At 37.4% G+C, this 16,356-nt stretch overlaps 1 protein-coding gene across 2 annotated transcripts in view; it reads right to left on the bottom strand.

Moving 5' to 3' along the window:
* METTL25 (methyltransferase like 25) overlaps positions 1 to 16,356 on the bottom strand; it is a 92,251-nt gene that overhangs the window by 66,080 nt on the left and 9,815 nt on the right. For both annotated transcript variants that reach the window (XM_081128394.1, XM_081128395.1), the window contains exons 2-3: positions 4,723 to 4,887; positions 3,885 to 3,991 (exon numbers count right to left, since the gene is read on the bottom strand). In XM_081128394.1, the coding sequence (XP_080984520.1) occupies positions 3,885 to 3,991; positions 4,723 to 4,887 (272 nt within the window). The remainder of the gene's footprint in view (positions 1 to 3,884; positions 3,992 to 4,722; positions 4,888 to 16,356) is intronic.

Here is a 16,356-nt window from a genome sequence, read left to right on the forward strand (position 1 = left end):
AAATTATTACTGTATTGCCATGCCTCTTCATAAAAAATAAATGGACAATTATAGAAATACTATCATAAGAAATATCTAATATTATTCTATCTATCTTTAATTCCTAAAATCAACTATGTAATAAGTATGAGCCACTTAAGGAAACAATCCTACATTTGAAGTAATGCATATCATTAAATCCTCATAAATTTCAGGGCCTTGTAATTTGAGTAGTTCACAGATAAGACTCCAATTAATAATGTCCCCTAAATAGGTAACTAGCTTACAAATAACTCCTTATACCCCTTTTTATGTTAATCTCTGGGACAGGTATTGTAGGAAACACAGAAGCATAATATATCTTAATTTTAAGGAAGTACAATCTAATTAAAGTTACCATACCATACTCATGAATATAAGGGCTTTTCAGGAGAAACTCTATTAATCAATTATCTCATATATAAATCTCCAGAGAAAACAAAACCTTCCTTTGCTTTTATAACAGACACTCACTGATATCAATGACAAACTTAATGCTAGCAACCACTGGGTTGATGTAAACACCAGCATATTTGTTCCCATCAATTTAGATGTTTTCTCTTACCAAGAGGTAAATGAGTTTGTTTCCAGATATGTTTATGACAATTCCATTTATAAATCAGGAAAATTGTGGCTGCAAGTAACAGAACATCAAGTTTTGAACAATGAAGGAAATTCACTTCGGAAATCTGTCAGTAGAATGGTTGAAGCATTCAGAGGTCCAACAACATACAACCTTAGAATATATGCATCCCCATGTTCATTGACGCATTATTTACAATAGCCAAGATATGGAAACAACACAAGTGCCTATCAATAGACAAGAGGATAAAAAAGCTGTGGTACATATATTCAATGGAATATTACTTGGCCATAAAAAAGAATGGAATATTACTATTTGTGACAGCATGAATGGACCTACAGGGTCCATTTTTCTAACTTATTTATATTAAGATAAATAAGTCAGAAAAAGACAAATACCATATTATTTCAGTTAGATGTGGACTCTAAAGAGCAAAATAAACTTTTGGGCCATCTTATTTGTAATTCCTCTGGTTGCAAGATAGCTATAGAAACTCTCAGAATGTCTTCACAATATAATATATAAAAACCTTTTCAATAATGAGCCACTTTTCCCAGAAAATTTGTCAGCCAACTTACGTTTACATCTTATTGACCCAAAGTGACTTTTATCCCTTTCCAAGCTGACTTTTAGTAACATATGCAGTGTTAGCAACAGAATGGAAAACTCTGCAGACTGTCTGGTCTGAATTGCAAAATTTCCATTATCCTGATCTCCTACCCTTTACTCACATTAGTCTTTTCCATCTTGGAAAAGATGTTATAGGTTAGAAGACAGAGGAGTCTCCAGTCCAGTGACTGGTGTGACCTATCTTCCTAGTCTCCTAATTCTGTTTAGGACATTTTCTCACAGAAACATCATTACACATGGTGGTTACATTTCTTAATAGTATGATACTATACTTCAAATAAAAGAGTTATATTTTGTTGACTGACCTGGAGATCTAATTACCATTCTAGATTAATGACTTTCAAATTCTAAATAAATTTATAATCCCAATATGGAATTCTCCCATGAACTTCATACTCATATATCCAACAGTCTACCTAACATTTCCACTTGAATGTCTAATAAGCATCTCAAATTTAACATGTTCCAAATTAAGTTCTTGATATTCTCTGTAAAACCTGGTCCCCTCCCCCAATCTTCCCCATCACAGTTAATGATAGCTCTCTAGGGCCTCTAGTACAGGCAAGTATTTCATATTCTGGATTTCCATCTATTATCATGAAATCTGCATTTATTTAATCTGCATTTTAAAAGTAAAATTAGTACATATATATTTTAAACTGAACTATTCTGAGAATCAAATATTGCTATTAAGTGATATAAGAGAAAGACCTTGTAAAGAGTCTTTATTTTAGGTGATTTCATTCACTAGGAACAATCTCCTTTGCTTTGGAAAAGTTCCCTTAAAGAGGTCTAACATGATACATTAAGCTATTTCAATTTTTTCCCCTTTGATCTTTAGAAAGAAAATAAATCTGCTTTATTAATTTACAGTTATTTATTATTATGTAATATTTCATATAAATAAAATATAGTTGAAATATAAAGTTATGAAGCACAATAAATATCCATCATCTTAGCTTTTGTGTTACAACACAGCAGATTCTACAACAGAGATTTAAGTGTAAGTGATTTATTTGGGAGGTGAAAGAAGGGTAGGGAAGTAGAGAAGAGAAAAAGAGAAAGGAAGGCAGTCCAATAAAGGGTGCATTATTAATCAAGATAACACTTTAGGGCAACTTGGGTTTAATTTCACTAGGAAACTGAGAGCTAGCATAGAAGACAAACCTCAGAACCATCTACCTGAAATGTCAGGGAGTTGATGTATTTGTATATCAACTTGCATCATTGGTTTAAGGCTTGTCACACACAGGAATTAATTTCCAGAACTTGTACGCAGGAAGTGCCTTGTTTTAACAGTCAGAGAAAATGCACAGGGGAAGAAATGCAGGTATTTCCAGGTAGAAAGCAGGCTGGCACACCATGAAATGATAATGCCCAAGAGTATTTGGGTCAGGTGTCCAACAGCACCTGTTATACCTATGACCCTACCAGCCATCCTGAAAATTAGAACATTAGTATTCCCACTGCATTAATTATGTTTCCCATAGCCCATCTCCCTGCTTCCCCTACCAGAGGAAATAACTGTTCTCAAATTATGATGATTCCATCGCTTCTTTAATAGATTTTTCCTTATAATTTTTTTGCACTAAGAATATACCATTATTTTGCTTTAGAGCTTTTAAAAAAGTGGTACCATAAAATACGTAGTTTTCTGTAAATTGCTTATTTTTTCCTATTCAATTTTATGTTTCTAATATTCATCCATGTGATCTGTATGGCAATCGTTTGTTAAGTTTTACTGTATGCTTTCACCTTCTGGTCCAGCTGAGCATCACTGCCATGGTGAACCTATTACTAATCTGGAAAGGTACAGCTTAGGTATAATACACTGAAGAAAAGGTTGAAAACTACTGTTATAGCTGTTGCCCCTAACCTCTACCCTAGAGATCTGTGTTGTCACAAGGGGCTCTGCACACGTAGTGCACACTGTGATAATTTTCTAATCATCCTCAGACTCTACAAGCCTGGAAGAATCCATGGAAAAGATTCTAACACCTAATAAAAACTGAAGAAGGGAAAATCTTCCATTACCCCCATAGATGTTCTCATAGGGATAAGAAAAATAACTTACTATTTTTATAAGCCAGGAAAAAAAAACTTACTATTTTTATAGGCCCAGGCAATCTTTGATTTTATTTTAACATCTGTTTTCAGACATCACTACGTTACACAAAAGAGATTTTTCACAACAGGAATGCACTGTAATTCTGACAGCATAAAAGAATCCAAGTTCTAAAACATAGTTTCTTTGTGTTACTATAATGAGGTAGGTGCCCCACTATCACAGCTTGGCCAGTTCCTGAGAACATCTAGTGCCAAATGATTTTGCAAAATGTCATCATCGTAATGCTGCCTCAAGTTGGAGTTACAACATGTCAAAGGGAATTATTTTTAACTTCTATCCACTCTGAAAAGAGTGAAATTTATAACAAAACATTAATAGTGATATCTTATTTTTAGTATAGATTTGTCATAATTAGAGTATATTTGGGAAATGAGAGCACATTTTTAAAGGCTCAGGCATATCTCACGTCAGCTATTATTTATTGACATTTTAAAGGCTAGATAGTGATAGTAGAAAAGGGAATTTGAATGATATTCAAAAATGGCAATAATCTTAACACCTGAAAATATAGGGAAATACTCTTACCTGGTTTATTCCACAGTAATCAGCAATACTGCAGATCAGCTCTGACATTGCCTGAACTTCATGAGATTTTTTCAAATTCATAAACTCATCTGGCTTCACATTTTCACCTGAGCAAAAATAAAACAAAATTAAAATACTACTCTGAAAAAAACAAAAGTTAGTAAGAACCAGCAGTTGATATTCATGTTTTCTGTAAGTAAATATGAAAATAATATAGAGATTCTATTGTGGTGCCTGTATAATAGATCTCTATTAGTTTAGTGCCAATGAATCAAATTTGAATTAATTAAATAAATAAGACCCACAGAACATTATTAAAATGTTCCCTGATACATAAAACAATTAACTATAAAGAAAGAGACTGAGCCTGGCAGGGCGTGGCTCAGCAGTTGAGCATCAACCTAGGATCCAGGGGATCATGGTTTGATTCCGGGGGGTCAGGGCACATGCTTGGGTTGCAGGCTCGATCCCCACACAGTAGGCAGAGTGCAGGAGACAGCTGATCAATGACTCTAATCACTGATGTTTTTCTCTCTCTCTCTCCCTCTTCCTTCCTCTCTCTGAAATCAATAAAGGTGTTTTGTTTTTAAAAGAGGGGTCACTTCTCTCCTAAAAAAAAGAAAAAGAGACTGATAATAAAATGTGGAGATCCATAATGAAGTTGTTCTGTTTAATATGGTACATGAGAAAACCCATTTGGTATAAGCCAATCTATGTGGCTCATGATATAAGGTCTAACACTAAATTAAAAACATGTTTGAAAAATATACATATAGGAACAATATACTGCTTCTAAGGGCCTAAAAACATACATACTCAAGCACACATACACACCTACCAGTTTTCTGGTTTTGATTTCCTTGAAGAGCTACAAGCAACTGTTCAAAAGAAGTACATATTCCCAAGTTTTGTATAGAATAATATTTTGCAGCATGAGCAAAGGCTTCCACACTAACCAGTTTCTGGGAAGTTTCACAAAATATTTTGGAAAAATCAGTAATACCTAAAAAAAAAAAAAAATCAGGAAATGTTAGCAATAATTAAATAATAGCTAATTGTGTGAGATTTTAAAAAAATAAATGAAAAACACTGGATCTTTACAACAAATTAAATATTTTCATTTTAGTGTGAATTTTCTCCATAACTCTTAAGGGTTTGATCATATTTGTTATATACTGTTAGCTACTTGTAGCACTCAGTTTTCTCCTAACACAGTACACAATTAATATATTTAAACTCCAAATTAAAATTTGGCCTTCTTTTGTTCCATAAGACAAAAAGAAAAAAGAAAAAAAAAAGTTTAAAATTGTGCTAAACTGTAATGTGGTCATGAAATTTATGAATGGTCCTGGCTGCCCTACAAATGTGAAATTTAGAGCAGGTCAGGTCCCGCAACACTGATATCCCCTGTCCACAATGCATGTGGAACAATGCCAATATCCCCAGTGGTATAAATGCTTCTATAAAACAGTTCCTAAATCATCTGAACCACGTAGAATTGTGTGTGAATGTGGGTGTATGTGTTCAGTGAACTGAACCCAATATGAGTTCTAAAACTAATGAGATAATAAGGTGAAAAGATTTCATTTTCTTCCCCTGGTCAGGTTATCCAGACATTCTATAAGGTTATCGACAGTTTCCAAATGCTCACTCATTGGAAGAGTCTGGTGAACTGCTATCTTGTCTGCAACATCCGTGCCCCATTCTGCGTGAGGACCATGCAGTCTGTAAAACTCAGGTGCGGCCACACCTCGCCAAAGGGAACTATGTCATTTTCAGACAGAAGTTTTAAGAGTATCAGAAGATTCACTGCATGTCCTTTCCCCAGAACTGCAATAGCTGAAGCATGTGTCAAGCTGGAACCTGCCTCAGACATCACTGCTGTCAAACTACAATGGACATGCAGCATATATGAAATGTAAACTTCATTGTTTTTGGTCAGGGCTTATTTACTGCAGCATAATCTTGCCTATTCTAATGACTACACATAAGCACACTGATAGATATACTTTTTATTTACTCAATCTCATTTTCCGATGGCCATTTTTAATACATGTTAATTTATTGACGACGGTTAAAAACAGGCATCCCAATTTGTCTATAGTGGTTCAAAGCAGCTCTCTGAATGGGGTAGTCCAATGACGCCCATTCACTGAAAATTATTTTTAATAATTCAAAAGAGCCACACATCCAGTGGATAAGGTATTTAAAATCTTCACTTTACAAAAGCATGTGCAATTCAGGGAATGACTTTGGTCCTACCAGAAACCACGTACTACATGGTACGAAGTCTATTCTGATAGCTGATCCTCCATAGTTACTTAGAAAATTATAAAAATCCACTTAAACACAAAGAATAATGATGCTCCTTAGTAAAAATTAAAAGCAAGAAAGTTGATGAAGGTTTGCAGAGTTCTAAATAAAAACTGCATGTTTAAGACAGTACCTTTTAAAAGCTAACAATTACTAAGTTGCTGGTGGTAACATTTTACTAATTTAATTAACAAGAATAAAATTGGCAGAGATATATAACTCCCATTTCTGAATCAACTAAATGGAAATTTAAACTGAAAAATTACTATAGTGGTATATTTAAGATATATTTTGTATATGATAGAAAGTTCTTTGGACATTTTACAAACTGAATTTACTAATGCAGCCAAAAGTAATAAAATCCACATCACAATATTTAGGCATGATACAGAGGGGAAAACTCAGTCAACTATTAAGTGAGACGCTCAGGTTTAAGGGCAGTCTCAACATCCCCAAGTTCCAGGGCAGCAATTTCTTAGAGTGTGGTAGAATAAGAGTATTAAATCTCAAAGTGCAGAGGGACTATTATAGTAGTCAGTTATTGGACAATGTTGCCAACAGAAAGAAATGTGATGTTTCTGTTGGAAAAGGAAAGGTTCAAGTCAACTTAACTATCCTACACAAAATACTTGAAAAGATTCCAATTCAAGCTTAATTAAATGTTGTTAATTTGCTTTTAATTATAGGCCTCCCAGTAATTTCAGAATTTTGGAGATCTAAATTACAAAGATGTTATCTTTTCAATTATGTTTACTTTTATAAAAAGGATAGTTATTGTTCAGCCCATTTGTCTATGTCACTCAGGAAATCTAGAACTCTGTGAAAAAATCTTTTTTTGAATTATGGAAGTATATAGAGCTTCTGTACTTCCTTTGTTTTCAAGTAATCCAGCCTGTAATTTCTATTAGAGAGAGAGGGGGAGAGAGAGAGAGGTGTGTAAAGGATCTTGTCTTTTCTTCCATCTCTGAAACAGTATGTGAGCAAAGCTACATGGAATGGTAACAGTGTACATAGTCCTCATTGTGCTTCCCTAAGTAATTGTATAATGAGTTTGGGTTAGGCAACTAGCAAAACAAAATCCACAGCACTACTGAATTTATATTTAGTTAATTCTTAATTAGTTAGATGTTTTTACACAGGGAAAGCTTTGTTTTTTAATTTGGTGCGCATTGCACCTGCATTTCATGTGGCTTGATTATTTTGCCAACATCTCCCTCTGCTGGATGTACCTGCTCTGCTTTATTACATGCTTTGCCTTTATTTACTCTCAGTTTTTGTACACCCTGTATCACTCTTCCAGAGAGGTTTCTTATAAGATAGGTTAACTGGGCATGAGGAAGCGAGGGGAGCAAACAGCCAGGGGAGAAGTTATTTTCTACAATATGAGATCAGGAAATCTCTAAATATATATATTTTTAACAGCAGAGATCAATGCACAGAAAAGTTACATATGCTCGTTAGATTACAAAAATGTCAAGGTAAAGAAATGAATAATAATGTTTCAAAACTAAAAACAAAATAGAATCAATGAATATATATAATACTTATATTTGACAAATAAGAAATTTAAAAACTAATGTGTTATTTTACTTGAATGTTATCTAGCACTTTAAGGAAGTCAGAGTACTGTTAGGATTCACAAAAACTCATCACTATTATTGCTAACATTTATTGCTCATATACTATGTGCAAGGCACTGTGCTAACAGCTTACATTAAATGCAATAGTTTTATAAGCTAGTTACATAGTGTTCTTATCCCCATTTATAGAGGAATAAATTGAGACTTAGGGAGGCTGCAATTTACCCAGGTCCACACAAACACTAAGTGGCAAGGTGTGAATCAAGGCAGTGTTTGGCCTTGCTCTTAATTCCCACATTCGATTAGCATGCCTCACCAGTAAGTTCTCGGACAACAAATGAAATCAGGCAAGAGAGCAGTTAAGAAAAGTGCTAGACAGATCTGACTATCAGAATCAGGTCTAGCAAGAATTGCCTCTGGCAGAGATCAATACATGTAATATCTTAAGCTGGTTCATAATCTCTTTATCTTTCACTTTTTTCACTCCCCTCAACACCTCCCTCTCTACCAGAAGTGACCTTAAGGTTTCAAGAAATTAAAAAAGTAATTACTACATTTAAAACAACTGATAAGTCTCTGAAAAGGAAATAAAAGTTTTTATGGAAAGGTTTTATTGTGGCATCTATTTCTAGAAGTAAAACAACAGTACTGCTTCATACCCAGTTGAAAAGCAACAATACTTTGCTTATAGCAGGCACTTAGTTAGTAGGAAACGAATGAATGAATGAATGAAAACAGTTCCTCAATACACTTACTATGTAGCATAACCACCTACACTGGGAGACTGTGCGGCAGTGATCACTGAGGCAGCGAGGAGGACTTCTCAAGCACCGAGGAGCCTATCAAAGCAGCATAAAGCCCCATCTCAGCCCTAACGTTTATAAGTGCATGGTGAATAAAAGTGATTTAGAATATTTAGAATGTGATACAATATAAAATGCAATTATGTATTAATTCTGGGGTTTAACTGTGTTACAGGGATTAGGGCAAAGGTCACTATTGCTATTATAACACAGCCCATAATTTCAAGAAATCAATAGCGCCCTCTTAATAACAATCTTCACAAGGACATAAAAATGTTCTGTATTCATTTCTACATAAATGTCCTACAGATATCTGCAATTCAAAAAGTTCAAAACTGAACTGAACTTTCTCATGCCCGCCAAACCTTTCCTTTTGCCAGTTTCCTATCTAGTTTAATACTGTCATCCCTCACCCAGTGCTGAGGTTAAAAGTCTTTACATTACCAGAAATGCTTCTTGTGCCTTCAATGCACATATCCAGCCACCCACCAATCCTAATGTAAAAATGTCTTTTAGGTGAGGATCCCTCACACTATCACTGCCGTGGTTCAAACTCTATTAACTCTCACTAGTGCCACTGCAATAGCTGCATAGGTGATTTTTTTCCCTTATCAATAAAACTCCTATAGCACAATGCTCAATAAGTGTTGGCTGAGTAGAATTAGACATGTTTTCTAAAATGGAAGTTTCCTTATATTCAATGCATATTTAATAACAGTTTAAGGATTTGGCTTCTGTTGACTTTAGGCTTCAATCCTTTATACTTGCTTAGGAGACTTCAATGCAGAGTTAGAGTCTGACTTGCTAACCTATGAAAATTATAGATGGGATGTGTTAAATTTTATGAATGCTTTAATATATCTATAATCCAATCATGCATATAAGAAAGAAAACAGAATATATACTGCTGCATTTTTAAATAAATCAGTTTATATCATCCAATTATGTGCTAAGAAACTTTTTGTCAATGCTACTTTAATGTAATTTATGGCTGCATACAAAATGAAAAAATATGTTATTTCAACATGTAAACCACGCTCTTAGAAAGAATAAGATATAATTATTGACATGCATGTCCTTATAGTGCCAACATTAACATAAGATTGAATGTATAAAGCACATGTAACCATTTCAAAAGCATTTTTCATTTAACTGTTACTTATAAAAATAAAATTAAATATAAAAATAGGAAAAATCTAGCCACAGTATTTTAACTCTAACAGACCCTTTCTATAGTTTAATTTGAAGGACAATTTTTAAAAAATATTTTTAAAACCCCAGCAATTTATAAGTTGATTTGGTAAATGAAAAATAAACTTGGGAGAAACAAGATGGCGGCGTAGGTAACAGCTGCACCCGCCGCCTCCCGCAACCACATCAAAATTCCAACTAAAATACAGAATCACCGTCACTCAGAGCCTCCTGAGATCTGGCTGCACAGAAGCCCCACAACCAGGCACCCGAAGAAGCACCAAGACCGGGAGGAGGGGTGGAGACGCAGGCGGATCAGGGCTAAATTAGAGAGACACGGCTGCGGGCCCACACCTGGTGCCGCGGTTGAAACCCGGGAGGGAATCTCGGCGGTGGAGGTTTCCCGGAGGAGTGAGAGGTCCCAGCCCCAGAGCAGGCCCCCAGCCCAGGGCTCTAGGCTGGGAAGAGACGTCCCCACAACTCCGGGCTGTGAAACCAGCAAGGACTGTCCCTGAGGGTCGCGGAGGCGGCGGGAGCCCCAGCAGCTCCTCCTAAAGAGCCCGGCACGGACTCACCCGGACGCTCCCTCTGGGCCCAGCGCCGGGCAGCAGCCTGAAAGGACCCGGGACACTCGGGGGGGAACTAACCTGCCTGAAATTCAGGCGAGAGGTGGAGGGGCGGCTTCCTCCCAGGCAGAAGGGCTGGCAGAGGCCATGGCTCCTTTGGCCAGTCCTCCCCGCACACAGCCGGCAGGCAGGCGCCATGTTTGAATCGCCAGCACCTGACTCTCACCTTTGGCCCCGCCCCGTGATTCCCGGAGGCCCCGCCCCTCCCCACCTGCACCTCATCCAGGCCAGTTCCAGGGGCTTTTCTGTGCAAGTGGCCTCTCAAGCCTCATGCTTAGGACTTTCCTAAAATCTCTCAAACAAGCAACAGCAGGCCCCATACCTCTTGATAAGTGGCCCCAGGCCTGGCACTAGCGGCAGCCTGCATTGGCTCATAGCTGGGCCTCTCCTGGACACCTCCAAGCCCAGCACAAGTAGCAGCCAACTACGGTTTGCTGTGTAGCTCATGCTGGGTGGCCCTGGGCAAGGCACTGGCACAGGCTGACTTTGCACCTCCCGGGAGGCCCCAGAGACAGTGCACCTGGTGGTCAGACTCGACCACGCTGGGTTACAACCCTACCACAGCCACGAGTGACACACTCAAGGGGCGCACTTGGTGACCACCAAAGCTCCACTGAAGTAAATCCTGCTCCATAAGGGTGTCTCCAGCACAGCAGCTCTTTGGCTGTAGCTGCAGCTGGTCCTCAGCCGACTGGCCTGGGGGTCAATTCCTCCCAGGGATGCCAACAGCAACCAAGGCTCAAGTACAACAGGTCAGTGCACACAGCCCACACAGGGGAGCACCTAGAAGGCCCAGCTCAGGTGACTGGGGAGGCTGAGCTACTGGACCCTACAGGACACCTACTACACAAAGCCACTCTACATATTCTAGGAGACATAGCAGCTCTATCTAATACATAGAAACAAACACCTGGAAGCAGCCAAAATGCGGAGGCAAAGAAACATGTCACAAAGGAAAGAACAGAAGAAATCTCTAGAAGAGGAACTAAATGAAATAGATCCAAGCAAGCTAACAGAGAGTTCAGAATTTTGGTTATAAGGATGTTTAAGCAGTTGGTTAGGGAAATAACTGAGAAAATCGATAACATAATAAAGTACCAATTTGAAATGAAGGCTACAGGAACTGAAATGAAGAATAATTTACATGGAATCAACAGTAGAGTAGAGGATGCTGAGAATCAAATCAGCAATTTGGAACATGAGGAAACAAAAAAACACCCAACCAGAAGAGCAAAAAGAAAAAAGAATCCAGAAATATGAAAATAGTATAAGGAGCCTCTGGGACAACTTCAAGAGGCCCAACATTCGTATTATTGGGGTGGGTGCCAGAAGAGGCAGAAAGAGACCAAGGAATTGAAAACCTATTTGAAAAAATTACAGAAAACTTCCCCGACCTGGGGAAAGAAATCGACTTTCAAGTCTAGGAAGCACAGAAGGTCTCAAACAAGAGGAACCGAAAGAGGCCCACAGCAAGACACATCATAATGAAAATGCCAAAGGTTAAAGACAAAGAGAGAATCTTAAAAGCAGCAAGAGAAAAGCAATTAGTTACCTACAAGGGAGCACCCATACGACTGTCAGCTGATTTCTCAACAGAAACTTTGCAGGCCAGAAGGGAGTCGCAAGAAATATTCAAAGTGATGAAAAACATGGAACTACAACCAAGACTGCTCTACCCAGCAAAGCTATCATTCAGAATTGAAGGTCAAATAAAGAGCTTCACAGATAAGAAAAAGCTAAAGGAGTTCATCACCACCAGACCAGCACTACAGGAAAAGTTGAAGGGTCTTCTTTAAGAAGAAGCTAATGAACAAAATAATCCAACGAACTAAACAGATCCAGAGAGAGACATTGACACATGCAACAGACAATCATATTTCAGAGGAAAGAGGGAAGGGGGGTGGAGGGTGGGAAGATATTAACCAAAGAAGTTATATGCATATATGAATAACCCATGGACACAATCAATAACAGGGTGAAGGCCTGGGGAGGGGATGGGAGCGAAGTGGAGGGGGTCAGTTGCAGGGGAAAATGGTATACCTGTAATACTCTCAACAATAAAGATAAATTAAGAAAAATAAAATAAAATAAAATAAACTTGATTAAAAAGAAACAATTCATCCCTGGCTGGATATCTCAGTTGGTGACAGTGTCCTCCCCAATATGCCAAAGTTTGATCCCCGGTCAGGGCACTAACAAGAATCAACCAATGAATGCATAAACAAGTGGGACAACAATTTGATGTCTCTGTGTCTGTCTGTCTGTCCTCCTTCCTCTCTCTCTAAAAATCAATTTTTAAAGAAACAATTCAGAGGCACCCACTAGGTGCAAGGTAACTGAACCTGAATAAAGCTAATTTGTTACAATTTGTGATTCATCTATGGGGCATTGTGTCTTATCATTTACAAACCATGTGGACAAGTAGCTTCATTGTGGGTTCCAGAGGGAGAAGCAATTCCCAGTTAGAATTCTACTGAGATGCCACATGAGATGTGTTCACTCAGGCCTTTGAACTTTTTGTAACTCTGTCTGCGACCATCTTCTATCAGAAATTTTTATGGTTCACTCTCTCACTTCCTCCAGGTCTTTGCTGAAATGCCTCCATTTCAGTGAAAACTTCCCTGACAATCCTATTTTTAAAACTGAACTCCACTTAACTCTCATTCCTCTTGGATCCCTTAACTTTTATATCACTTACACCATCTGACATAGCAAGTAAAATCCAAGAGAACACAGACTTTTATTTACTGACATATTTCCAGAGCCTAGAATAATGCCTGGTACTAGGTTAAGTACTCAATGAATGACCAAATGAATGAGTAAGCACTAGGTTTGAATTCTGGTTCTCAGACTGTCCATCCCTGTGTGGTCATGAGCAATTTATTAATTTGCTCTAAGACTTGATTTATCTATAAAATGGGTGGAAATTCCTATTTTATAATGTTGCTTTAAAGAATATACACATACATACACACATATATGCACATATGTATATATTCATATACATATACACACGTTTAATGACACACACACATACACACACAATCCTAACACACAGTGGGCAATCCCCAAATCATGATGTCCTGTTATGTCCGAGAATCAGATCCCCTATGCGGTGGAAAGACAATCACTCCAGAGCTGATAATGTAACAGCCAAAGGGACTTTTATTCCAGCTAGCTGGGGTTCGGTCGTATCCAACGCAGTGGAATTCCGACTCGAACCCCGATCTAAATTTCCCACAAGCTTATATAGGGCTACAGTGAGCAAGCAATCATTGTCAGTTACAAAGTTACATGGGTTATAAATTCTTCAGGAAGGGTGGGCTCAGGATGTTTCTCAACCACAGGTGCCTGAAGCTGGAGTGCACCTGGTATTCGTCAAACCCACTGATTTAATTCCTGGAACTGCCTCCACCCTCTGCAGTTTACTGAGTCACTCATGTATGCCTTTTGTCCTGCCTCGGGGCCTCGGGGCCTAGGGGCCTGCCTCTGTCTTGGTGGGTCCTCACAGTCCAAACTAAGTAATTGAGTATCCTAACACTTAGGATTTTGTTGGATTATAAGTAGAAAATACTCTAATATTTAGGCCCAGAACATCATATAGGCTACTAGAGAAAACCTTGAAACAAAAATCAACACAGATACTGTTTCCAAATGTTGGGCCTGCCAGGAGAAAGGAGGTTTAAAAGACCTCCATCATTAGAATGAAAGTACAACAGCAACTTAAGCTACAACAGAGAAGTCCATTTAGTCAACACTGAGTACTACATTCCAGGCAGGATGAAAGCACTGGGCACTATCTTAGAATCAGCCTTAAAGCACAGGAGAGAATTTTAGTGCTAATGATATTTCTTACTGAATTTTTGTGACATTTGGCAGATAGGTTATAATCTTCACTATGCCATAAAGACCTGATGAGGAGTTTCAAGTGTGCATTGCTACAGTGTTTTAATTTCCTATGGTCAAAAGTCTCTATTTTAGAAAATAACCAAAACCAAGTAGTAGACTGCTAGAAACTCAACAACTTCAAACTCAATTTAAAATTAGAAGTATTTAAGAGTAAGTAGTTTCCAAAAAGTGCATTTAAATTTAATAAATCGATGTGATAAGTTAGCTAAAAAAAACAAAATTAATTCCAGATCGTAAAACTTCAAAAAATTGATGTTATCATTATAAAGGATACTTTAAAAAATGAATGTATTTCAGCACATTAAGTGCTCTGAAAGCAATCTCTTGTTCTTTGTTAGTTCCTATCACAGACACTCCCTTTCCTACGACAACAGCTGGTCATTCCTGAATACCCCAGGAGACTCTACTCCCCACCGTGCCTCAACAATGCCACTATCTTAGGAACCAACACTGCCATTGATCTCTTACTGAGACCAGTATTTCTCTTCTATATATTGACATGGGCCTACACTTCCAGGCTTTCAATAATAATAGAGGTTTCTCAGATTTTTATTACTGAGGAAAGACACATAAAAGACTTTTTGTCCCAGGTAAACTGCAATTGTAAGTATAATTAAATTACTAAAAAGGGATTTTCAGAGAGTAAAAGTAAGTCACAACTCTCCCTTAAAATTGTACTTTTTTGTGCATTTCATTAACTTGACTTTAATTTCTTCTATTATTCTTATTCTAAACTCCATTACTTACATTTCACCATTAATATGAAATACATGCCCATCTATTTTACTGTCCCATAACTAAATTCAGTTATAATCAGTTGCCAAGTGAAAGAAACATGCAAAAGGAATTTGCATTAAATACACATTTTCCTCTATCTAGTTCCTACTGCATACTTCCTGCAGACTTTGTTGTTTACTTGCTTAATTTTTGTAATGTGCACAATTCATAAACATCAAATAAATTTTATTCTTTAGGGGCTATTATTCAAGGCGGTTGTTGTACAGAGAATAAACATAAAATGTCAGCCTATTAACTTTAAGTTCACCATTTCAATTTAAACAATCAAATAAGGGGGAAGAATTAAGCTTTGGTAAATGACAATTGGTGCCAATTCCCCTCGGAAACAGAGGAACCACTTCAGCACTTGAGTAAGATCAATTGAACAAGCGTTTGGAAATAGGTAAATACACCATATGAAGAAACAAAACGTTACAAGAAGAAAATGAAGAATGAGCACAGGAGCGGGTATAAATCAAGGTAAATTCAAAGAGCTCTGTGATAGTAACAATGCTTCCAATGTCACCTCCCGGGGTGTAAAAGCAAAAGCCTATGAGTCACCTAAACATGTATGTGAAGTTTTGTGTCTATTTGTGAGCAAAGATGCTCTACTGGGGTTACCTCAAATTCAATGTATCTAAAACAGAATGCATTATTTCCCCAAATGGCTCCTCTGCTGATTTTCCTAATTTTGCTAATAGTATTATTCATTATTCTTCTTCAAGACATTCCCACAGTCAAAATCTTGGAATTACCTTTAACTCCTCTTCTTTGAACTCTATATAAATATCAGTCATAAAGAACTACTGTACCAATTTTCTTTTTACAACATCTTTTAAAACTGTTACTTCATTTTATTAATTAATTTTTAATGAAATCTATTGGGGTGACATTGGTTATTAAAATTATATAGGTCTCAGGTGTACAATTCTATAATACATCATCTGTATATTGTATTGTGTGTTCACACCCCAAGTCAAGTCTCCTTCCGTCACCATCTATCCCCCCTTTACCTTCTCCTACCTCCCCCCATTCCCCTTTCCCTCTGGCAATCACCATCAATTCCTTTCCATTTCCATCTTGCCCCAGGAACACCGTTTGTCTCTAGACTACCACAAAGGGATCTTAACCCATGTCCCCAAGGAAGGATGATTCCAAATAATTTGACAGATCAGTCTCCAGAAATTGGCTACGATATTTTTTCTAACCTTGTAGCTATTTATAAGTTTATGAATACTTTGCTCTGTGTTCCTTGCCGTCTCTAAATATCTTC

This window comes from Miniopterus schreibersii, assembly GCF_964146895.1.
Source record: "Miniopterus schreibersii genome assembly, chromosome: 2".
Lineage (NCBI taxonomy): Eukaryota > Metazoa > Chordata > Mammalia > Chiroptera > Miniopteridae > Miniopterus > Miniopterus schreibersii.